Source organism: Paramacrobiotus metropolitanus, unplaced genomic scaffold (genome assembly GCF_019649055.1).
Source record: "Paramacrobiotus metropolitanus isolate TYO unplaced genomic scaffold, Prichtersi_v1.0 Parri_scaffold0000125, whole genome shotgun sequence".
Taxonomy (NCBI): Eukaryota; Metazoa; Tardigrada; class Eutardigrada; order Parachela; family Macrobiotidae; genus Paramacrobiotus; species Paramacrobiotus metropolitanus.
Window position 1 is genome coordinate 132,202 of NW_026570345.1, and position 15,754 is coordinate 147,955.

Consider the following 15,754-nt stretch of genomic DNA (forward strand, 5'->3'; position numbering starts at 1 on the left):
ACAACTGACAAGTAATTATAAAAAAAATTGCAAGGAATACTAATAATTGTTATTTTTTCCTAAACGCGGCTTACATATATAACGAAAATTAGCTCTATCCTTACATAAACGTATTAGAGTTGACCTCTAATGTAAGTGAGAAAATCGTTTGTACACTATAGCAATGCGGGCAAATCGACAGTAAGCCACATTAATATTGATTTTTGTGGCAGGAAACTGACAGAACAAAAGTCCACTATTCATCTTTCCGGTATTGAGTATTCTGTATTTAATTCGTGTTGGTGGTTATTTACCGGGATTGCGCAGATGCGTCTTCCACGTTGTTCAAAGTATATCCAGTGCACATACGCAGGCGAAAGTTAACATTCTGGTAAAATTAATGATATATGCGCATTTATACAAGTAATTCCGCAAGAAACAGGCACCAAATACAATCACATCATAATTACCGACTCCATCAGTGATATTTTGTTGACATGCAGTAAAAAAATTAAAAGCAGCACGTTCTCGCATTAGGCTATCCCCGTGATATCTTAACCACTATATCCGTCAACAAGATGAGCAGCATAACCCCATAAATTCTTTGGTAAGGTCAAATTAATGCAAATCGGGATATAGTAATTATTAATCCGAGCAATCATGATACGCAAACGGAGGTGCATGCATGATGTATCTGTACAAGCGCTAATTAATAAAAAATCCAGCAGTTCTGGTGCTTGCTGCACAAGACAAAGATGTTTACGTTTTCTCCAGAGCATGACTGCATGTAAACGCTACTACGACGAAAAATTAAGTACATTCTGCAGTACAGAATGCAGGATCTGATAATCTGCAGAATGCAGAACTCTAGAATCTACTTACACAGCAGTAACAGCATGCCCATCTGGTGAGTGATGAATCAGCCCTTCTTATCGCGCCATGCTCCAGTGTGGATGTTTCCGACATGTGAAAATGGGAGCGGCATAGTCGTTCAATACGGCAGGACGGTACCAAAGTGATACTCGTTATAATAATTCAGTATTTATCACACTTGCACTTTTTCCTTTCGGTTACTGCGCCTCGCAATTCAAGGCCAAAACGTTTCCACCGGAAAACGCGCTGACCTTATACCGTGAACTGGCCAACCGCTTGAACAATCCTTCTTCCAGACGTGTGTACAACACAGTCTAGCTGATATGCATGGCAGTCCGGATTGATTCCACCTTCGCAATCTTACTAAAGCAGCAGACATAATATTCATAAAAACTGCTATCTTTTTTCTCCAGCAGAACACTGTACAAGCAGCATAATCGTGCATTTGAAAAGAACGAACACGTAGTAATACTTAAACTTTAAAAAAAGATTTTTGTTCCCGAAAATGACGAATATACGTGTACATATGAGATGAGGGTTACATGCGCATGGATAAAGCTGCCGATAACCGGCAGCCACGCAGGCATATTTCCTGTGCTTTTAATCACGGCATAACAATTTCCTGATATGTATTTAAGTTTTTCTTCTTTGAACATACGCTCGTCTGCAGTATACATACAGTTATTACGTGTCGCGGGTGTAGAAACATAATCAGGTATTTTACCATGACCAGCATCCAGCTGCATAAAAAAATTTCTTTTACTGTTACCGATTGCTTATTTGTATGTATAAGAAAGAATGAACCTGTCTATCGCAGTTAAAATAGGATAAGCTGACGGAAGTGAGCCTCTGTTAATCTTTCTCTTCCCGGCCATGGTGCATTGTCATACTTGATACCGCATACGTACTCGGATATTGTGAGTGTCACCATTTTGCTCGTTTTAGTATGACTTCAAGTTACGCTGTTAATAACTGCGTATTATTTTTTTATTCAGCAAACTGCCGGGAAAGTTTAATATCTACACATTTCTAACGCTGACGCAGCAGAGCAGAGACAACAAAATTTAAGAATTGAATACTAAGCCTGGCACGAATGGTCATCAGTATCAAATACAAAAAAATACAGTTGATTGCCGTAACAGGCATTCATCATCATGTCGCAATAATCACACCAGTTCGACTGGCAGAACAAGGAGCATAATTTCAGAAAATGCAGCGGTGCAGGCAGGCATGCTGCGCTCCTCACAACAACAGTAACCAATCCTAATACCGAAGAACGTAATACCTTGCAGAACAAAATGCAGAAAATAACAAACGAGGAGCAGTCCTCAAACAAATGCACCACCACTTTAACACAGTTAACAGCATAAAAAAGTAAGAACGGGGCACTACACAGTGGGGGCATGCAAGTCGTCACCGCCTAAAATTCTATCTCCATGTCCGTCGGCGCATTCTTCATCTCTTCGTAAGCCAGTTTGACGCGCTGGCGGACACTCCCCATCTGTTCTTCAGAAAATTTCGCCTCTTCCGCAAAAGCGCTGAATAGCATCCACGTAAAGCGTTCGCTATGCTGCCGCTCCGACTGGACCTGCTTCGACAACTGCGCAATCATCTCTTTAATCTCCCCGACATTATCAGCGATGTTGTCGACCTTGCGCTCCAGATTTTCATGGCTTTTCTTCAGGTCACTGATGTCCGTTTTCATCGTGCGAATGTCCGCCTTCATCAGTCCGATGTCGCCCTGCATTCTGGTAATGTCAACCTGCATGGCCTCAACGTTCTCCCCAATTCGTTCGACCTGCTTGGCCATGGAGTCGTACGAAGTCGCCAGCCGGTGAACATCTTGCTCGACCTTGTGCAGCCACTCCTTGACCGCCACGACCTCTTTGTAGATCTCGTCAGTCATTCGCGCGACCTTGCCGACTTCATAATGGAAGATGTGGAAGGCCATGGCCGTGCGATGCTCCAGAATTTCCGCCTCCATGCGGTTTTTGTGGATGATGTGGAGGACATAACCGGCGTCAGTTGGCTGTGGATCGGCTTTCAGGTACGCGGTCAACTGGCCGTCCAGTACCAAATAGTTGTGGATATTGGCCTTCACATCTCCTTGCAGGTGGAAAAGAATGTCCATGAGGCTGTCATTGTCGGGCAGAGGCGCTTCGGGATGCTAAATACAAACGCAATCAAATTAACTTATGTTAGGCAGACAGCTGTGGACTACATTAACCAAACGATATCTGTTCCTGCCGCGTATCGTAAACCGCAAATACAGACTCGTATCTCAAATTAAATTCGATTCGTAACAACAGAAACGACAAAAAGCACTATTATTCTTCCTTTAATAATTTCTGGAATTAAATACTTACCAATGCGCGTGCCATTTCCGCTCGTTGGGCGTCATTGAGGTAATACATTCTTGAGCGCGAAACCTGTTAACAAAACACCGAACTGCACATCAGTACGTAATTTGATGGATAAATAAATGTAATATTATCGATATCTACAGATATAAACCATCGTGCAACGAGTGCCTTTAAAGCGGATCCATTAAGAACTGTTGGATGATTGGCGCCAATCAATAAATAACAAAACCGTAGCGCCTCAATCGTTTGCGCAGCGTTAGTTTTTAAATACAAAATATTACATAAATAACTTTCCAAAACATCTCACCGGAAAACAGCTTATTAGAAATCTGGCGCGAAGATTTGTTTTATGTACATGCAACGAGCATTTTATTAATCTGGAGTTTTTAAAACGAAAAAAGAGCATTTGATGGCGTATGTACAGATTTTCCAAACTTTTTCTGATATGAGCTGAATTGTTCTGATTTTTCCGCAAACTCATTCGCTGATCAAATCGGAGAAACGCTTGTTACCCACTTGGCGCATGTTGAATATTTCCAAAAAGCTATTCTGAAAGAAAGTAAATTTTGTGCATTAAGTTTACTAGTTGTAGCCTCGAATTTTCGGTCAAACGAATATGCTCCTGACATTGCGATTATTAAACTTTTTAGTGTTAATTTTACCCAAGCAAAAGCAAAAGACAGGTTGCAAGCGAAGCGATACGTGGACATGTGCTACGGCACTATTCACGCGGAGATGCATGGGCACGTTAATCGTTGGTCACAGTGCAAGTTGCGCTCACCGGCAATTCCATTTAAATTGCGAAATAAAACGGATCGGCCACTCTATTGCTTACGGTAGTTAGAGGATTACCAAATTTAATATCTTTTAATAGTGAATAAATAAATGCCATATGTTGGGGAAACATTTTTGCTACATTTTTAACTACAAAAATTATGGCAAAAATCGCAGTAGCTCAAACGTCTAACCCGCAAAGCGCATTTGAAATAGCAATCAGTTAATAAATTACAGTATCTGTAGGATGTGCTTTCCTTTTTTATAATTCTGAAGAAATATAATAGCTGTTTTATGTTTTGCTGCAAATACCGAAATTAAGAACAGTCTTAAATTTGCTACTCAGGTCTCACTGCTCTTCACACCAGTTAGCATTTGTAGCTGCGGCGTGAACCGATTCCCAAGTATTCACTCAGCGTGAGAAAGCTGCCTCATGCCAGTCAGGACCAGTTAGCAACATGTGTCTCTCTGAATCCTCTCTCTGAATCCCGAATACTTAAACAAACAGTTCATTTAACACATTGCTTTGGGATAGATACAATTATTTTTACGGAATTTGAAAGAAGGCGCCCGCCGCTATTAACTGAAGAAACATTAAAAGATCGTAAATATAATGAAAGTACCGCCACATCACAACATACGTGCAAGCACTCGCAGTTAATATAATTACATACGATTACAAAGCAAAAAGAAAGTCAAGGCGCCCACTTACGTGGAAGGAACAGGAAACTCAAAACTTCAGCGAATCACAAAATCTCTCCAAACACCTGCAAAACAATAAAGCAGCGTGTTATATAATTTTGGTTTCACGGTTTCACCTATGTGCAGTTTATTACTGAAACAAAAATAGTGCATTCTACTTGATACTATCAAGCAAAAAAATAGTAATCAAGTAATAAAACATTATTAAGTACGTAAGTGATCGAGTAATTAGTAAAATAATGGAAGGCTATAACGACTTTGGGTATCCTTGATTCTCACGGCTATCGGATTGCTTAACAAATAAAAAACGAAAAACCATGCACGAACATTGCGTGCAAAGTACGCGTATAAAGATTACTGTTTTCTTGTTAAATAACACCGCCGATTCTGGTAAATGTTGGTGTAATGGTTATCGTATACGTCAAAATATAGAGAAATTTCTACAGTAAACTAAAATTACTTTCATAATATTTTCCAAAAATAAGTTCACAATTTAAACGGCGCTGGAGACAGCTTCCCACCTAATTCCTCCCTTAAATAAATTTGCTGCTGCTGAGTGCCAATTAAGTACTTAGTAATTAATGCTACATGGTATACTATAAGCACTAATTGTAAGCCTGGCTGAGCCAGTACCGGAACGTACCAATACCGGAACGTAGTACTATTAATGCGATACGTACGGAATGTATGAAAATTAATTGCATGTTTAATTACAACTCGTTATAATGCAGCAGTATGCCTGTATGGTATTGCAATTTTTAAGTACTTTATTTCCATAGCGCGATAATAATATCGAGATATAATTACGATTAAATTAAATGAGCTAATTAGTTAAATTAAAATTGCAAATCGATCCTAGTGGCTAGTGGCAATGCCAATATCTGCGTCACGTTAACGCACGCACGCACGTGCGCAGAGCGAGCCCGCCGTTTCTCCCGGGCGATGACGTCACTGCCAGACACACGAACCCGCACGGTACGCTTGCATCACCTCGCCGAAGTTTTTCGGTTCTCGGGACAAACCACGAAAATTCTCGATAGGAAAATGATGATGTTTTACGCGGTTGTATTACGATTTTACAAATACGACCTTTATACTGCTGTAGACACGATTTTTGAACGAAATGTACACGCTCAAAAGCTGGTGAGGAATAAAATGCTCATTTAGCGAATAATTCATTAAATTTCACGATCTAGGGACGCCGAGGTAGACAAAAACTAAGGTCATAAATTATCAAAACGATAGAAAACGTTAGTGCACTCAAAGAGAAACGAAAATACTGAAAATCCACTGCACAACCACCAAAAAGGGAGAATAAATCACCGTAAATAAATTACGCATAAATCGTATGCATCACATTTCTCTGCAAATCTCCGGAAAAAATTCTCCGACTGCTGTCATCTACTGCGGAAAACACGTGAATCTTCACAGAAAAAAGCGTAACACTCACCGATTCCAGCGGGATGCTCCGGAGGCAGTGTAGGACTGTCGGGTTCTTAAAGGTGAGATCCTGGGAACATACATACAACGCCGCTTACGATCCAGCAACCGTTCGTCTCAAAGCAAATTGATATTAGTGACTACTGACTACTCTAGTATGTGGAATATAGTTTTCTCGTTTATGGTGATAAAGTTTCTACTTACCTCGACGATGGCGAAAAAAAAACGGTATATGAAGATCGTTAGGAAATTGCGAAATAGCTGCGAGAATCTGTAATGATGTAATCGTTTAAGAAAATCAGGCAGGAAAATTTTTCAAGCGAGAAATGCGACAGACTGCCAGTTTCAGCTCTCCACTCGAGCCGTCGAACGCAGGTTGCTTCGATGCTGTACGACCGTACCTGTTGCATGGGACGGTTGTACCTAACTAGCCCCGCCCCGGTCCAGCGATCTCTCTGCCCGATCCTATGCAAACGAGCAACGGGAACGACAGTTTGGTGTTTCGAATTCAGCAGCCAATGCGCGTTGGCAAGTAAAAATGCGCCGTCGAAACGTAACGGCGTGTGCGACTGCCAAAATTTACGTAGCCACATTTCCCTTCTCGTCGCGAATTCCTGCTCGCAAATTCTTAGAACTGTAAGGAAAAATCAGGAATTACTGGACGCAAATGCATGTACGCGAGTTAGAAAACCACTTTTAAACCAGACACGTAAAAAAAGAGGACTATCTGCGGAAGATGCTAGCTAAGGTCACTAACAAATGCTGATTAATTAAGCAAAATTATTGTTTTTATCGATAATGATATTGCCGTAACGAATTGCTTTTTAACGTGGTGTTCCATAGTTAATAAAAAATTATCAGTGTGATTTGTCGTTTGCTCCCCTTTTGCAGACAGATATACAAAGCAATGTGTCATCCGCGAACAGCCACAAAAATACGATTGACATTGTCAATTTGACAATGTCGGGCGAACGCCTGGGTTTGGCTTTCGAGTCGACTGGCCATCAAAGGCTGCCGACATTCCATCTCTCATTCCATCGTACACAAAACGAAAAAAGTGAACTCTGTTCCAGCTGTCTGGAAATCTTAAAACCCTGCTCGCAACAACCTGTCTTAAACTGGATCCATCCTTTCGTAATGCCAGCTGTTAGTAATAATATTAATTTCTTGATAAGATGTGCATCGAGAATTTTTAATAATCACATCGATTGTATCCAGTATTGTATGGATCCGTTTATTGCAGCTCCAGTACAACATAGTCCAACAATAATAATAATAAATTTTGTGTGAACTTAGGCTTTTTTAATTTTTAGTGAATACAAGTCCGCAGGGAAAATCGTATATACAAAATTAGATATTAACTAGAGTACTGTATATCCGAATTAACAGTTGTACGTAAGGATAACTCCTTTTTAAAGTGTCCATATTTTGAACCAGTTGTCAATAGTAAGCAGTCAATAACTTGCTGTTAAAGGCTGTACCAGTATCAGTGCACAAATTATCAAATATATGCACAAATTATTAAATATATCAAATTATTAAATAATACAGCATGATTTTACAGCCTGTAAAATAACGAATATAAACCTCTATAATCCATTGTGTAAAGAGACCGATGCGCACATGACCAGATATGTACAGTTTTGAATCAATTTCGGAGCGAATCCATATAAATCTATAATTACTAATCTGTATTTTCGACAAATCTATCGTATTTTAGCCGTAACAATTTAAAAGTAAGTATGTAAAGAAATTGAAAGGAAAACTGATTCCGATTTTCCTTTAACCAGCTTACATACTCGTGTAATTATTGAAAACCAACGAACATTAATTTAAATTTTATATAATCAGCAAGCTTGTTAGAGTAAAACAGTTTATAAGCGAAGAAATGCAGTTTATAAGCGAGAAATGCGTACGTACAGCGATCGGTACTATGCTGACCAACATCTACATTTGTTTTGCCGAAATGTACAATTTATATGTATTGATCGCATAACCTGGCAAAAAATATTCCAGTATTCTTCGTTAAAATTATACGGTTTACGGGTTATTTACCGGCTTTGTGTCGTTGTGTGTTTACGTTGTACATGGTATTCTGGTCCAGATACTGGACAGGCCCATGCATCCAGAGTAAATAATAATACGCAGCTGGAGTTATTAATATGCCAGGAAAATGAATTCGCATCTGTACAAGTAATTCCATAAGATGGAACAGACAACATCTCCCAGCCACATTATAATTGCAGACATTATCTGATGGTTTGTGCATGGCAACCAGCAGAAAAATGGGAAGCAACAGGTTCCGTAATGTGCGGTAACAATAATCGTAACCATTGTATCCGTCAACAAGAAACCACGAAAATTTGGTAATCCTTTCGACAAGCTAGACTTAATAAAATTCCAAGTTGAGGCAGTCGTTTAATGATCCCGAGTCCCCGACAATCATGGGACGCAAGCTGGAATAGATGTACATGAACGGAATAAAATGGCCTGCGATTCCGATGTACACTGCAGTGCTGCACAACACAAAGAAGTTCTCGTTTTCCTGCTGAGCGCGACTGGCATGAAAACGGAAATTCTGCAGTACTTTTGTAAAATGCCGAATCTGATAAGGAACGAACGCTTTGGTATGCACATTACACATCAACAGCACTTGTAACAGCATGTACGTCTGATGGATGGTGAATCAGCCATCCTTATCTCGTCTTGCTCCATTGCTGATGTTTTCCGGTATGTGCATCTGGGAGCGGCATAGTCGTTCTCTGGGGCCGGACGGTACCAAGCGAGTACGCTTCGTTGAACTTTGTTCCTTTGGGTATTGCTATCTGGCGAACCGAGAATGTAAGTGGCCGGGCACGCCCATGGATAGTTGTCGAATGGCACCGTGGCACCGCTGTATACAGGAGTTCGTAAAAGGTCATGGCGAAGGTCGACCATTTGGAAGACCTAAGGAAGCAAACCGTTGCTCGCTTGCTCATCCTAGGAAGCAGTGGTGACAGTTGGTGTCTAGCCTTCGAGGTCAAGTCGAGCTGTTAAGGATCTCTGTGACAGTTGGTGGGAATAATGCTGCGGACCAGGCGTTCCCTCGCGGTGTACAGGTAGCCGCTTAAAACGCCCAGGTAGTCCTTAACTTAAGAGTATTCAGTATCCGGGCGATCACAGTACCGCCGCTGCTCTCCTGGAATCGGTGCTTTTGTTTGAGTAGTGATGGGTTGTCCACAAGTCCTGTGGCAGCGGCGTAGGAAGCATCCTTTCTTGTTTTTGGGGTGCCAATGTTCACCCGAATACACTGCGCGAGGGCTGGTCTAGGAAATGTCCAAGGTCCTCGTGCTGTTTATTTAATATTCAGGTAAAACGATATACGCATTTGTGCAGATAATTCCGCAAGATGGGACAATTCCATTCCACTCCATAATTTCAGAATTCGGCCGACATTTTGCACATACCAAACAGTATGCAAATCGAAGGCAACAAGATCCCATCCTCGTAGTCATCACTAATATTTATATCTGCCACCAAGATGAACAGGATAATTCGGTAATACTTTCGAAAAGCCAGAAATAATAGAACTGCAAGTTGAGGTTGCCGCTTTAATAATCCCAACAATCAGGGGACGCAAGAATAAAAATGCCTGCAATTATGATGAACACTGCACAAGACAAAATGTATACTTTTTCCTGCTGAGCGACTAGCATGGAAAGGAAATTCTGCAGAGCACAGAATGTGATAAAGGAAGAACGCTTTGGGATGCAGTCAATGCACTTACCCAACCACAACAGCACACTAGTGGTGAATCAGCCCTTGCTATCTCGTAATGCTCCAATGTTGATGTTTCCGGCGGCGTAGTTGTTCAGTGTACCGGACGATACCAAGCGAGTACGCTTCGTCGAACTTTGCTCTTTTGGTTATTGCGCGGTCAAGGGCACATGCGACGCTATTTCACAATTGAAAACCAAAACGTTTCCGCCGGAAATCGCTGACCTTGGACCGTGAATCAGCCACCCGCTCGAACACTCCATCTTTTCAGACGTGTGCACAAGGCACACAGGTGGCCGGTCCGGACTGATGGTTGCACCACCGCGTTCTCAACGAAGAGTTAAAACTTGGGTTACTGTAAATTCATACAACCTGCTACGAGTTTGTGCCGTATACGAGCAAGCAAGCATTGTACAAATATTTCGTATTTCGCAAGCATTGCTCCGTATTGTACATTTATTCGTTTACTGCAGCAGCACATTGTGCACTTTGGTCTTTGAAAAGCGGGAAAACACAGTCTATGTATTGTGCTATTTTCAAAATATTTTAATCAGTACTCGTATTATTTATAGTACAATTTATAATAATCTACTTTTGAAATATTTTAGCCCATTTTTGAAACATACTTATACACTGAAGGATAATTTAACTAACGCTGCGGCTGAAATTGAAATGCCGATTTTGGTGCTTAAATTATAAAGTTAAATACTTACCTCGAGTACATCGATAATCCCGCCAGATGCCGTGGTCACGTCTTCACGGAAACGTCGATAAGTGTGATGACGGCGTCCATATAGCTATTGGACAGGCGATTGTTGCGAAGTAAATGGGCTCGCGCCCTTCAGCGGCGTGATCGGGAGGATGACAGCCGCGCGTCACCTCCCGATGATGCCGTGAGGCCCTCCCAACGTCCCGATGGCCACGGCGATGGTTACTGAGCAGGTTGCAGAGACGCACAAGCTTTGGCACCTAAACTACAAACACAAAAACATTCGTACATATCTAAAAGGCGGTGATATCCCAACGGAGAACGGGGCCGGGCTGTCGTTATCGGGGTACGTGGAGAGCATGGGTCGACGGCTTAAACAGTGTCTGTCAAACCGGGGGACGTAAGGTTTCAGTGCATGGGCGCCCTTGTTGATTATTTCGCGGAATAACGCCAGCCTGAGCCTCCTGCGTCCCCTGGAGGCCCTGCCCGACCACTAAAGATGTACCCACCGGCTTCTATTCGGTGAGCATGCAGCTTATGCATTCAACATCCTCCGCGTATATGACGGCTTTGGTGTACACTTAGCGCACCATGCAGATGATTCGGCTTTTCGTCAACGGAAAGGTGATTCCTGTAATGGTATCAGGAAAAGGCACTACAGCAAAAATCAGCAGCGCGGCCACCTGTTGATCCGGCATGCCCATATCACGCCCGAACCACACGGTGCCAATCTCCCGCTGGGTAAGGGAATAAAGCCAAACCGATGCCCTGCACCGCCAGGGTCATTTCGCAGTGATATCGGCGCCTCTCGTGGCGATGCTGGCCTTCAAACCGGTGACGTCGGCCTTGATGGCTGCAATGTCCTGTTTCATCAGGATTAAGCGCACTTGAATATCGTGGTCCGGCCATTCAGCAGGCTCCGCACCGGCTCTCCGACTTCTTCCAGGCAAGCCTTAATTGCCTTTACTTCCCGGCAGTGAAGGCTCGCCTGCGAGAAGTGGGTAGTGATCTACTCGTTCAAATCCGCCAATCTGCCGACTTCGTTATACGTAGGGCGATCCCAGTGGGTTGCGCCAGGCTCTGGGCGTGCAGGCGCTGAACTTCAGTCCCGTGTACGGTCACCAGGTACTCGTTTCCGACTAGAATGTTTCTTGGTTTGTAGTTGTGCAGCTCGTCCTTCATCGCGCGCCAAGTTTTGTATGCGCTGCATGCAATCGGATAGAGTATCCGGGAGACTGCGTCCGGTGGAAATGGGCACTCGTGCCTGCTTAAACGCAGTTCCGATCAGAGTAGTATGGCCGACAACGCTTTGGAATACGTAGAGTCACCCAGCAGCAACATCATCCATCTTGTGGCGGTGAATCGGCCGTCTTCATCTCGTCATACTCGAGCGTTGTTGTTTTCCGGCGTGTGCATTTCGGAGCGGCATCGTTCACTTGGGCCGGACAGTAATAAGTGAATTCAATCTCTGAATTTGTTCTTCTGGTTATTGCGCGGTCAAGGGCACATGCGGGGCTATCTCGCAATTCAAGGCCAAAGAGATTCCGGTGGAAAATCGCTCACCTTGAACCGTGAATCGGCCGTCAAACGAACATTCCATCCTTCCAAATGTGTGAACAACACACGCTCGTATGCCAGTCCGGATAGGTGGATTCCACTCCGCATTCTAACTGAAAAAGCGCGCCAACATAAATTATATTCTTACAGACTGCCGATTGATCGTACAACTTATACTTTGTATTTCGCAAGCAATACTGCGTACATTCAGTTGTCATTTCTTGCAACCAGCACACTGTGCCTTTGTGCACAAATTACGCGTAATTACATAATGCTTTAACCCGTTTTACAATTATTTTCAAAAAACTGCAGTCTGCAGGATATAACTAAATTAACTTCCGCTGCAGTGACTGAGCTGCTGAAATTAAAATGCCGATTTTGCTGCTTATCTTCAATTATAAAATCAAATATAGTACTCAGCTCGATAACATTGGTACTTCCGCCAGATGCTGTGGTGACACCATGACGGCGATGTCGACAAGTGTGATGACGGCATTCAAAGTTATTTATTACGAAGCAAATGCGCTCGCGCACAATAATGGTGTAATAGGGAGGCTGTCCCGCGCGCATCCGCGAGCTTCCGGATGACGCCGTTCGAGGCCCTCCCGACGTCCCGATGGACACGGTGATGGTCACTGAGCAGGTCACAAAGATACACAAGCCCTGAACGTCGTAACTACAAACACAAGAAAACATCAATATTGTGTGTGAACCGGAACTTCCGGAAGTGCTACGCGCCCGGAAGCTTCGTATAGCAAATAATTTAACGTATGCGGCCCGCTTTCACGAGCAAGGGGCAACATAGGGAAGATGTCACGTGGCAAACCGACAAAGTACTAATGAGCCAAAAACTGAACACCATGACTTCCGGTTGTGGCGCCGGCCGCGATGTGCGCAACGTGTGGAAAACCTGTCGATGCCGACTGCTCGAGCGTCAGATTCCCGCCACTTCCGGTCTGCTTCCGACCACCACTGCCGCTAACTACGTAGCCGGATGCCGCAAGGCACCCTTCCGATTTCTCGTCGAAGTTGCCGGTGCATGTATTCGAGTAAGTACACACTACACTTTTCAGCCGAGCGACGACGACGTCGATGGCGAACGATGGCGGACTTAACAGCACGATTCTTCGTCTGTTCATCAGAAACGAAAAACCCTTATCTGCGCGATTATATCTGTTACCAGCGCTGTGGTCATCCTGCTTTCAACTTCTCCATCAGAAACGATAAAGCTCATTCCACCTGAAAATGTACATGTATCAGTGGCACAACAGCTTACACTAGCAAAGAAAAGCGAGAAAATGCGCCAATTTAATTTGTTTCTCCTGTAAGTGCGAAAAGCGCACATCATGCGCAGTAGTTAACTTAACGCGACCTGAGCAGGCGCAGCTTATTTTACATCGGCCTTTTCTAAAAATTATGCCTGCGCGTTTGATGGTCATTTGTCTTTAATCGTACAGAAACACGGTCAAACACCTACAGTAACTTTTGAAAGACGATTTGAGTAAGCGAAGCATGATACGGAAGCGCTACTTCAAATTAACTAACAGCTCATTGCGGAACACACATACCGATCTAGAAAATGCCACTCACTTACCGACACGAAGCGGAATCTCCCAAACCTTTGGCGGCCCAGGTATTCTCAAGTTTGGTATCCTGGAAACTACAGATGTGGATCACCACATCCGAACGTCACGGCGGTTCCGGCTGCCCACAAATCCAGCGAGCAGAATTCTCTCCTTGAAATTCCTTATCGAAATTTCCAGTAACAAATACTTTAAGGAGATTGTAAATTATTCTGTAAAGATATTTTGTCTACGGGATCTATAACCTGACGTATAAAAAGGATAAAAAGGTATACGCAACTGCAAGCAGCAGGGTTTCATAACCATGGCAATTAGCAATGGATCAGTTTTGCAGCTTCCTTCGTAAATTCCTTGTCGTAATTTCCAATTACAAATACTTCGAGGAAATTGTAAATTACTCTGTAAAGAATAAGATACTCGTAGTTTGTATACGGGATCTATAACATGACGTGTAAAAACGAAGAGCAGTACTTCTATATATACAAGGTCGCAAGCAACAGGATTTCATAATCAGCAATGGATCAGTTTTGCAGCTAACCAGATTCATTAGAATATAAGTAATATTACTTTGAAATACAGACTACTTCGTTTAGCAATCCCAACAAACAGTTCAACCGAAAATAAAATGTATTTTTGATCCAGTTATGACTGAAGCAATATTCTAATTTCTAGAGTAGTGTAATTCAACATTCTGTGGCTTAAGATTGTACAAGTAAACTCAAATTAACACCGTTAAAGGGAAACTTACTTTCAAAGCTATGTTCCCCCTTTATAATGCAAGGTGCTGACTCCACAACAAATACGTGAATCAAAACCAAATCCAGATGCCTGCGCCTCGGGATACCTGATTTTAATTTACGTATTTGCCCGTATTAATCCCGGATTTATGTATAAGGAGAAATGCCCAGAATCCATCGAGTATTTCATGCAAGACTGCCAGAAAAACATTATAAAACAGATGCATCGCATTCCTTGATGTACATTCCACAAGATATCGCAATTACTACTATATCCGCTCAAAATAATTATGATCAGAATTGTTAGACAATCCTTTTCCGGAAGTCAGATCGAATGACAGAACTAGATAGATTCCACGCGGTAGTGACGGTTTACTACGCTACTAACTGGATCGAAATCGTCAAATTATGGTACGCACTACGCAATGAAACAGCCTGCTTGAAAAATTTGGCAAAACAGAATGATACGCTGCGAGCCTGCGATCACAATATCATATCACAATATCATCACAATAATAAATATCACACTGTACAGGACGAAGACGCTTTCTGCTTAGCAGCCTCAGCCATATTGAGCATGAAAACGGTATTGCAGAGAGCATATGAACGGTTTGGTATGACTGTTATTACACGTCTGTCTGGTAGTGGTAATCAGCCCATCTTATCTCGTCAAGCCCCGATGTCGATTTTTTTTGGGCACGTGCATCTGGCAGCGGCATAATCGTTCACGCTGTCCGGACCACGGTATAGAGAATAACATTTTCTGTTTTCAGCTTATGCACGCTTCGTCGCACTGTACTTTGGTCCTCATATCAAAGGGTCAAGGGCATAGCGCTGTCTTTCCTAGCTTCACAGTTCGCAGTTTGTTGATGGTCGGCTGCTAGGCGGTTTTTGATACCAACATTCGGACCTGCAGTATTTTGAAAAAAAATTAGAAAGCAACAGCTCGGAAACGGCACAATCAAACTCAGAAGAAGCAATCTAGAAACGGCATTTACCGTTCACATATTCGACTACCGAAGGCCAAGATAGAGGCTCTGTCTCGTACGGAGCAGAATAATTGTCTTTGGAGGCATCGCGACATCCAAGAGCAGGGAGCAGGCAGGAACCATCCTCGAGGTTCTTGCAATTAGTTTTCCGGTTGCCGGGCAGGATTCGATACAATTTGCAAAGGAAAAGGCCGCCACGAGAGCAGTGGCTGAGCAGCGGTGGATTTTCGTCTGCTGACCAGTTTTGACTCTTGAATTTCGCATCGAGAGGCGACGTTAAATTACGATATCG

General features: G+C 42.8%; 1 protein-coding gene across 5 annotated transcripts; it reads right to left on the reverse strand.

Annotated features, from left to right (window-relative positions):
• Positions 1 to 1,831: 1,831 nt before the first annotated feature.
• On the reverse strand, positions 1,832 to 15,207 carry LOC129598569 (uncharacterized). 5 transcript variants are annotated; one of them, XR_008691720.1, is made up of 14 exons: positions 14,485 to 15,207; positions 14,017 to 14,135; positions 13,748 to 13,948; positions 13,334 to 13,392; positions 12,160 to 12,829; positions 11,106 to 12,064; positions 10,601 to 10,861; positions 9,898 to 10,242; positions 8,187 to 9,762; positions 6,533 to 6,765; positions 6,336 to 6,402; positions 6,142 to 6,201; positions 4,702 to 4,756; positions 3,261 to 3,281 (listed from the first exon to the last, which is right to left on the reverse strand). XR_008691720.1 is itself a non-coding variant. In XM_055496543.1 (6 exons), exons 4-6 carry the CDS (start codon positions 3,738 to 3,740, stop codon positions 2,273 to 2,275), a joined length of 819 nt encoding a protein of 272 aa, XP_055352518.1. In that variant the 5' UTR covers positions 3,741 to 3,764; positions 4,702 to 4,756; positions 6,142 to 6,201; positions 6,336 to 6,493; the 3' UTR covers positions 1,832 to 2,272. The 5 variants fall into 5 exon arrangements, 1 of the variants encoding a protein (XP_055352518.1); XR_008691719.1 differs by having other exon boundaries at positions 10,601 to 10,856; positions 11,106 to 12,829; XR_008691721.1 differs by having other exon boundaries at positions 9,898 to 10,215; positions 11,106 to 12,829.
• Positions 15,208 to 15,754: the final 547 nt, after the last annotated feature.